Source organism: Mustelus asterias, chromosome 8, assembly GCF_964213995.1.
Source record: "Mustelus asterias chromosome 8, sMusAst1.hap1.1, whole genome shotgun sequence".
NCBI classification, from domain to species: domain Eukaryota; kingdom Metazoa; phylum Chordata; class Chondrichthyes; order Carcharhiniformes; family Triakidae; genus Mustelus; species Mustelus asterias.
Genome location: NC_135808.1, coordinates 21,921,981 through 21,932,189, shown reverse-complemented (window position 1 = coordinate 21,932,189; position 10,209 = coordinate 21,921,981). Strand labels below are relative to the sequence as shown.

Sequence of the window (10,209 nt, the reverse complement as noted above, 5' to 3'; positions counted from 1 at the left end):
CTGACCTTATACAAGACACAAGTAAGACCTCCGCTGGAGAATTGTGTACAGGTCTGGACTCCACATGATGGAAAGGGTGTGAAAGCATTCAGAGAGTGCAGATGTGGTTTACAACAATGGTACAAGGGATGAGAAACTTCAGTTATGAGAAGAGATTGGAGAGATTGGGACTGTTCTCCTTGGAGAGAAGGCTGAAAGGAGATTTGATTAAGAGGCACAGTGGTTAGCACTGCTGCCTCACGGTGCCAGGGACTTGGTTCAATTCCAGCCTCGGGTCACTGTATGTGTGGAGTTTGCATATTCTCACCGTGTTTGCGTGGGTTTCCTCCCGTTGCTCCGGTTTCTTCCCACAGTCCAAGGATGTGCAGGTTAGGAGGATTGGCCATGATACATTGACCTTAGTGTCAGGGGATCAGCAGGGTAAATATCTGGGGTTACAGGAATAGGGTGGGATTGTGTTCGGTGCAGACTCAATGGGCTGAATAACTATCTTCTGCTCTGTAGCGATTCTACGTTCAAAATCATGAAGGGAGCTGGTTCGATTAAATAGGGAGAAACTGTTCCTGCTCATAAAAGGCTCAAGAATGAGGTAACACAGATTTAAAATGTTTTGCAAAATAAACTCATGTGATGTCGGAGAATATGTTGATACAACAAATGATTGTGGTCTGACATGCATTGCCTGGACATGTAGTTGAGGCAGGTTGAATCGATGCATTCAAAAAGTTGTTAGGTGATTATTTAAATAGAAACAACGTGCAGGGGTATCGGGTAAAGGCAGGGGAATGGCATTCAGTTAAGATGGTCACTTGGAGAGCCGGTGCAGACAGAATGGGCTGAATGGCCTCCTTCTGCGCTGTGACAATTCTGTGATTCAGTGTGTCCAGAGTCACATGCAGTCCAAACCACGGAAGGACGGAAGATTTCCATCCCTAGGTGGTCATTATTGAACGAGATGTATTTTTCCAACAACCATTGATAATTCCGAGGTCATTATTGCCGAGTCTAGCTTTTACTTCCAGGTTGATTTCAATTCCAACAGCAGCCATGATGGGATCTGAACCCAGGGCATGAGCCTGGGCTTCTAGATTACTGGTGTGGGTACATAAGCATTGCTACATCATCTCTCTCATTAAAATTTTATTTCTGATTACTCCTCTGTGAGGTTTTCGTACATTACTGGTGATAAATAACTTGTATGTCAGTTTCATATCCTCTTGTATAATCAGCACATTTCTATTAATCCACTCACTCCATCAGCTAAGCACATTGAATCAACGATTTGGCTTCATAGTGGGATAGATACAATAATATTTCACAAACACCCTTTGTTTATTACAGACATTGCAAATTCAACGGATATAATGTAGCTATCCTTCCAGTGTTACATGTCATATATGTCTACTTGAACCATAATCCAACACAATGGACATATTAACTTCATACAGTTTGGATGTAAAATATGAAAGTCGCCCTCATGAACATCTGTAATGCGTTCATGAGGTTGTAGCTGCGACTATCTTGTTGCACCAATGTTCTTGTACTGACACAGGAGGAGTTGCTTGAAGGTTTTCTTGAAGGTAGGATTACACAGTGCATAACAGGCTGGGTTCACGGTACTGTTGAAATAAAAGATCCAATATCCAATAATCCAGACTGTGTTGGGGACACAGGTTGCACAGAAGGTGTCAATGAGAACCATGACATTGTATGGGGCCCAGGTGATGAAACAAGCCAGGAGAATAGCCAGGACGGTCCTCGTCACCTTCTTCTCTCGGGATACAACTTCCTTCTTCGTAGCAGAGATATTGGCCATTGTAATGATCATATTGTCTTGTTTGGTCTCTCTATCATGCCCTCTCTTACTGCTGATACATGGCACCATTCTTGCTGTGGTACCACAGTGGTCATTGTTATGAGATTTGCTAACTATCCTAAGGCAGGAGAGTTTGGTGTTACCCATCCGGAAACAGGTTTGTGTAGTAGAGATAGTTGTGCTCTCTTGTATTGTCCCTTCCTGCTTCTGGTTTGATGGGACCACACTGGGGGAAGTTATCTCATTGTGAAGCTCCTTCTCTTCTTGGCCACAATTCGCAGTTATTATTTCTCCAGTTCTATTGTCACTTTGCATTTTGGCGTGTGGCAAACCATCAGGAGCATTTGATGGGCTGCTACTATTCCGTTCCATTACCTTTCCTTTCTCTCGACTGTGAGAAACGGTTCCCTCGCTCGATTCAGACACCTTTTTATCTTCCATTATTCGACTCTTGCTGGCTCGAGATATTTGCACGTATAAAATCATCATGATGAACACAGGGAGATAGAAGGCAACTATAGCAGTGCCAAAAGTCACAGCTGGATTTGAAAAGAATTGCACATAACACTCACCTTCACTAACTGTCCGCTCCCCTACAATGAACTGCCAGAAGAGAATGAGAGGCGCCCACAGGATAAAGGACAGCACCCAAACAGTTACGATCATCATCCCTGCCACCTTCGCTGTCCTCCACACGGGGTAGCTGAGGGGTTTTGTCACGCAGAAGTAGCGGTCAAAACTGATAACCAGGAGGCTCATGGAAGAGGTATTACAGACAACATAATCGAGAGCGAGCCACAAATCACATATCACTGGACCAAACGACCAGTAGCCAATTAGAGTGTAGATGTTGTACAGATTCATCGAGAACACGCCAATAATCAAATCAGCACAGGCCAAGCTGAAAAGAAAGTAATTGTTAATAGTTTGTAAATGTCTGTTTACTTTGATCGAAACGATGACCAAAATGTTTCCAATAATTGTCACCAAACTTAAAGCAGCTGTCACAGTTAAAATGAGGACAACTTCGAACGTTTTGTAAGGACTCCCTCTTTCACTGAGAAACAGGTCTGCTGGGTTGTTGAGAGATTCATCTGTCCGTGTAGAGTTTGCCATCATTCCCCTATGATGTGCAGTGAGCACTGAAGAAGCAGAAATGTAGAAACTAAAAGAGGAAATGATTAGGAAATAGATTTCAGATGTTTTGAAATTAAAAACCAACGGGCGTCTCATTGAATTCCTAACAGCAAGATAAAAACAACTACTGTTCTTAGAAACCAGTATCTTTTGGGGGAGGGACTCTGTTTTAATGAGGAGGTATTTCACGGGTCATTTACTTAATTATGAAAGAATAGTGAATTACTTGTTCCAAACTGAATGAAGATGTTGATGAGCGTCATTGCAAACATTGCAACACGTCTGGGTGAATCTCCTTTGCGCTCTGCAAATATTCGGCTGAAAACTTTCATCCCTTACGTTCATGTCTCAAGATCACAAACTCATGTAAACCCAAAATGTCCAGATCTACTCGTGAAGTGGTGTAAGAAGGAAAAGCTTTAGTGTTCCATCCCACATAATCTCTCACTCTTTGCTTCCGCTCTGCTCTGGAACTTCAACATTTCGACGCTAGGCTGTTTTTCTTTGCAGCCACAAGGCACTGCTGGCTTAACTGGGTGCTGATTTTAAATTGCACCTCTTCCAGCCTCGAGATGATGCTACCAGATTTTTCTCGGACACCCACCTCAAAGAGGTCCTACTTAGCCACTCCCCAACACAGCACTCAACATCTCTCCTTAAGTATGCTCTTCCCCCCATAAGATCCATGTTCTGCAGCCCTTCTTTGAATGATATATTCCCAGAATATAAAATCTTTCATGTTATCTCTACTGCTCCATCTGCAGGTCAAATAAAATATAATAACATTGCCTTGCTTGATTGTGAAACCTTTGCAAGCTGCAAGCATTTTTTCTTCTTCCCTTTGAAATTTACATCTAAAAATCCAAACCCTTGTTTATCTCCAAATGCAAATTTTTACCCATGGCTTATTTACTTTCGAAAATCAACGTGCCATGCTTACTTAATATGCATTGCTTTGATGTCTCAAACTTTATTCACCATGACTACCCAGCATAACTAAATTATGTCCACACATTTATACACAATCCTGTTTCTCAAAATAACACAATGAACCCCAAAATTATTAAATACAATACCATCTCTCGTCACACTTACAAAGGGGCATGATCAGTTGGTTTGCAGAAATGAACTCAATCTTGAACTCAAGGAAGCCTGGTTAAACTGGCTGCTTTTAAAACATAAATACATTTGGGATGGGAAAAGGATTCCGCAACGGAAGGGAATCCTTTTGAAATAATGTTGTTGAGAGTAACCAAGGGTTGAATAAAAGGAACCAATTCATCCTTCCTCAGCCATGAGAATTTTGGTGATATCACTTCCAGAATTTAACTATATTGTGGCTCATGCCAAGATAGTTCTCACAGACAGAGTGTACCGAATTTGGGAACATCACCCTGGAATGCGTCATAACATAGCATGTCCCAGCATAAAAGCTCCACTCAAGTCTCCTCTGATATTTCCTTATCTTATTTTTCCCTCTATTCACTTCATATCTTGTCCAGCTTCCGATCTGGACTATTTGTTTTAAGTACTCCCTGTAGTAGCGAGTCCCACATTCTCACCCCCCTTTGGGTGAAGAAGTATCTTCTGAATACCCCATTGGCTTTCTTGGTGTCTACCTTATTTTTTGGGCTGCTGCATCTGATCCTCCTCACAAAAGAAATCTACAATATGAAAACATGTCAGAATTTTAAATGCGTCTATTAGGTTGGACTTCAGCCTCACAATTCTTTTCTGCTTTGTATCGCAAAACATTTCTAGTCTCATCTTTGCAAATCTTCCCCACATCCACTCCAAAGCCTCTAGCTTATTGTTCTATATGAGTTGAGGAGGAACTTCTTCTCCCAGAGGGTGGTGAATCTCTGGAATTCTCTGCCCACTGAGGTGGTGGAGGCTACCTCGCTGAATATGTTTAAAGCGCGGATGGATGGATTCCTGATCGGTAAGGGAATTAAGGGTTATGGGGATCAGGCGGGTAAGTGGTACTGATCCACGTCAGATCAGCCATGATCTTATTGAATGGCGGGGCAGGCTCGAGGGGCTAGATGGCCTACTCCTGCTCCTATTTCTTATGTTCTTATGTTCTTATATCTTCAACAGGACTACACGCAGCATTCTATGTATTTTTGCATGCTTACAAGTTAGCGTGCACTCCTTACATTTCAAGTCTACTCTCCTGGAAATAAATACGAATGCTTGGTTTGCTTTTGTCCCCCTCAATGCTAATATGCAATGCAACTTTCAGCAACTGATGCCTTTGATATTCTTTGTTCCTCTACCCCCACTGAGACTTGCATTTTAAAGTAATAAGTGCTCTCCTTATTCTCCCTGCCAGAAATGTACTCGCTGACATTTCTACTGTTGAGCTTCAGTTGCCAATTATTTTCCCATTCTGCAAGTTTATTTCTTTTCTCCTGTATTTTGTCACAACTCTAAATATTGACGATTTCTGCCCCTCAATGTGGTGTTCTACAGGGGGGCTGGGATGAGATGGTGGTGCTGTTGGTGTTAAGGGCCAGGGACATGAGTGGTAGAAGAGTTTGTTGAACATAAAATGAGGTGGAATTCAGTTTAGATCATGTAAATTCCTTCGTTCTCCTCGTCACTTAATGAATTTAATTATTTGAGTAAAGGGATATTTGACTTTGTTCTTCACTTGCTCTCTGAAATTCATCTGAGTCATGGCATAAATACAAATGTTTGTGCTGCAACTCAGGAGCTGCAGCAAAAAACCTATTTCCCATACAATATCAAACTTCAGTGCAGGTTTATGATCTGGAAACCATTCCAACCCATGTGGAATACACCACATATGTGGACCATAATAGGATGAAATTCCCAGAGACAACAAATAGTACCATGACAAATTTCCTTTAACTCTCCATCTCTGAAACTCTGGGACTCTCCCCATGGTAGGAAGCCTGGAGTATCCTGCAAGTTCTTCTGGTCAACAAAATATGTCCAACAGTGAAAGCATAGAGCAGCAGAATCAGAAGCAGAGTCAGAAGCTACAGAAGGATATAGATAGGCTGGAAATTTGGGCAAAGAAATGGCAGATGGAGTTCAATCCTGATCAATGCGAAGTGATGCATTTTGGTAGGAACAATGTAGGGAGGAGCTATACGATAAATGGCAGAACCATAAAGAGTGTAGATACACAGAGGGACCTGGGTGTGCAAGTCCACAGATCCTTGAAGGTGACGTCACTGGTGGAGAAGGTGGTGAAGAAGGCATATGGCATGCTTGCCTTTATAGGACGGGGCATAGAGTATAAAAGTTGGGGTCTGATGTTGCAGATGTATAGAACGTTGGTTCGGCCGCATTTGGAATATTGCGTCCAGTTCTGGTCGCCACATTACCAGAAGGACGTGGAGGCTTTGGGGAGAGTACAGATGAGGTTTACCAGGATGTTGCTTGGTATGGAGGGGCTTAGTTATGAGGAGAGATTGGGTAAACTGGGGTTGTTCTCCCTGGAAAGACGGAGGATGAGGGGAGACTTAATAGAGGTGTATAAAATTATGAAAGGCATAGATAGGGTGAACGGTGGGAAGCTTTTCCCCAGGTCAGTGGTGACGTTTACGAGGGGTCATAGATTCAAGGTGAAGGGCGGAAGTTTAACGCAGATATCAGAAGGACATATTTTACACAGAGGGTGGTGGGAGCCTGGAATGCGCTGCCAGGCAAGGTGGTGGAGGCGGACACACTGGGAACGTTTAAGACTTATCTAGATAGCCATATGAACAGAGTGGGAATGGAGGGATACAAAAAAATGGTCTAGTTTGGACCAGGGAGTTGCACGGGCTTGGAGGGCCGAAGGGCCTGTTCCTGTGCTGTATTGTTCTTTGTTAAATGGAACCACAGGGGTGAGAATGCAGTTCAAGAGCATAATTGTGAACAAGACTGGTGATTCCAGAACACGTCTTTGTACAGAATAAAGGCAACGGATGTTCCACAGCTGATTCTTATCCGTTAGCATAAAATACCCCACATAGTATCCTTTAAACAGCTCAGCACTGTCACTGTTCGCAGAGTTGTAGCCGCAGTTTTCACAGTAACATATTTAAATTTCAGTCTCTTGCAAAAGATGACCACAAATCTATCAAGGGTGAAAGTGGTGGTGAACCAGACAGAACTGTCTGTGGCTGCATAAAGCAGAAGTTGTGAAGGTTGCACGTAGGGATGGAGTACACAGAAATGAAATGTTTCCTCTAAACAATCGGAACGTGCCTCGGCACCAGGTTGACAATAACAAGCAGTAGATCTGCCACTGCCATGGCCACCAGATAGCTTGTAACACATCTGGAGAGATTGCACTTTCCTCAAGAAAGGATCACAATTGTCACTACGTGAGGAAGAGATATAAAGAGGGAAAATATATATCAGACTGGGAGCAGAATTACCAGTTTCACTAATTAATGGTTGACATAAAAAATGTGTGACTGTGTCCAGTGATCTTTTGATTTATTTTATTCTTTCAGTGGATATGGGTGACACTGGCTTGGCCAGCATTTGTTGCCCATTCTAATTTCCCCTGAACTGAGTGGTTTGCTCGGCCATTGCACAGAGCTGTTAGGAGTCAACCACATTGTTGTGGGTCTGGAATCACACACAGGCCAGGCCAGGTGAGGATCATTGAATCACTACAGCACAGGAGGAGGTCATTTAGCCCATCCTGTCTGCACAAGCTTTCCAAAGGAACCAAAAGGGGATAGCAGATTCAGTTACCTAAAGAACATAAAAGAAACAGATGGTTTTCTGCAATCAATGACAATTATCATGCTGACCATTACTGAGACTAATTTACATCAGACTTTTGAATGGGCCTATCTTACGTTGAGCTTTCTCTACACCCCAGCTATGTCTGTAACACCATATTCCACACCCTGTCCTTTCCTTTCCCCTTTTGTACACTATGAATGGTATGCTTTGTCTGTATAGCACAATAAACAATACTTTTCACTGTATCATTATGTACGTGACAGTGATAAATCAAATACTGGAGATGTTTGTCAATTGACTTTCACGAATTCTGAAAGTGAGATTTGAACCTATTCCCTCAGGCCATTAGCCTGGCCTCTGTGCTTCCAGGCCAGTGACATTATCACTGCACTACCACCACTACAAGTGTTTTACTATTTGGTGGGGTTTTTTTCTAGTCCAAATGACCTATGCTTTCCCTGTGATATGGCATGAATGCACCTCCACATATGATCAGATGAGACATTCCTTAACATTTCACACGAGTGAAAACGGTAAGTTTTCATCAGAGAACCATATCATGCTGATGCGGCTGCACGAGTTAACCAGACAAAAGACAACATCCAAACACTCACTGATCATCTGCCCCATGCTTGTGTCATCATGATCTCGCTCACCTTTGGTTCCAACAAGACTATGTTTTAGTACAATTTTCAGGATGTGGATGCCATAGGAAACACCAGCATTTATTGCCCAATAGTAATTATTGTTAGGGTGTTATGAACAAGGCCTTGTGCATCATCCTTTCCTCAGACTTAACAACACAACACTGGAAGAAGACAGAAAGTTTTGCTCCCTTCGATGCCTGATGCCAAACAACCTGTCTCTTGTTAAGGTGTTCAACACAGGTATTTATGAGGAACACACACATTGTTTGACTTTAAAAATAGACATGCAAAGACCACAAACTGACCCATTGACCAAGGTGGTTATTAACAAGGTTTAAATCCTGTCCTGAACACATCACTGTTTTGCTACGAAGTCTGGGTGTCTGCCAAGAACTCTCAATAATCTCTGACTTTAATGACAACAAGACATCTTTGGCATTCCATGGAAAGACAAAGACATCTATCAGTCCTTTTTGGGGGCTCTAATCAAGTGGCAGAACATTCATTGGCTTGGCATGTGCATAGGGTTGAAAATGGCGGTATCACCAAGGATATGATGTACAATGAGGTATCTGTTGCCACAAGAAGAAAAGTACAGTGGATGATCACATCTGTCCTGGCCAAAGATGAGGTTTGCACTCTCATTATTACTGGCAGGTGGAAGGATGGGGCATGAAGTCAATATTGTGCTGCATTTGTGGCCATCATATCTACTGGAGAGAGTGAGCACCAACCGATGGAAGCAATCATTAAACGGAAATTAATATTTGGTACGAAGCAAACGATGTGTAATCACACTTTCTGAAAGAACACATGAAGGTTTGTGCAGACCTCTCGTATCACAATGGAAAGACCTGAGCGATGAAGCAAGTACTAAAGATGACAAGAAACATTTGCAGTGAATGAGAGAGGAATGTGGTAGAAGGATACCTGTGAGGCTGGCTGAGAGATTCCCTCATCTCTGACAGGCAGCAGCGAATCCAATGCTTCAGGACAATAACAGGAAGAGGGTCCACTGAAAATCATTGGGACTTTTTGTTTTGCAAAGAAATTCACTCAGAATCATAGAATCACAGAATCCCTACAGTGCAGAATGAAGCCATTCGGCCCATCCCATCTGCACTGACAACAATCCCACCCAGGCATTATTCCCATAATGCCACATAATTACCTTGCTACCCCCCCCCCCTTCCCACCCTCAACACTAGGATCAATTTAGCATGGCCAATCCGCCTAACCTGCACATCTTTGGACCATGGGAGGAAACCAGAGCATCCAGAGGAAACCTACGCAGACATGGGGAGACCGTGCAAACTCCACACTGACAGAGGCCCGAGTTGAACCCGGGTCCCTGGCGCTGTGAGGCAGCAGTGCTAACCGCTGTGCCACCGTGCCGCTGGATATTGTTACTCTTGTTACAATATCAACACTTCGAAGCAAAGGGGGAGAAAAGGTAAGGAAAAGGGGGATAAAGTAGGGGGAAAGACTGGAGGGGGGAAGAAAAATCAAGAAAGACGAAGAAACATAATGAATGGCTGGATGTGAAGACTGACCAGGAACAACAATGGCAGCAAGTAGAGGGTAGTAAATCTTTTCTAAGTCAATGATGAAACAATACACCATCCACTGGTCCATTTCAGTAGAAACACTGATCCCTGTTAGTGTCGGAGGTGCTGCTCCAGCTGACAATAAGAGACATAGCAAGTTGAGAGCAGCGTCTTATTAACAGAAAAGAGAATCTCTCCAGTGATGCAATCAGTTCCACTGAGACTGCCATTAATTACAATACTGAACAAACAAGTTCAGTTAACCGATTTCAGTCTGACACTTATTATCACAGCAAATATTTTGTGAATGGTCCATATGTATAATGCTTTGAAACATCCAACA

The 10,209-nt window shown here is 42.9% G+C and overlaps 1 protein-coding gene across 1 annotated transcript; it reads right to left on the bottom strand.

Moving 5' to 3' along the window:
• Nucleotides 1–1,516: 1,516 nt before the first annotated feature.
• Nucleotides 1,517–2,935, bottom strand: LOC144497851 (muscarinic acetylcholine receptor M2-like). Its single transcript, XM_078219292.1, has one exon. The coding sequence runs from the start codon at nt 2,933–2,935 to the stop codon at nt 1,517–1,519; it is 1,419 nt and encodes a 472-aa protein (XP_078075418.1).
• Between the last annotated feature and the right edge of the window lie 7,274 nt (nt 2,936–10,209).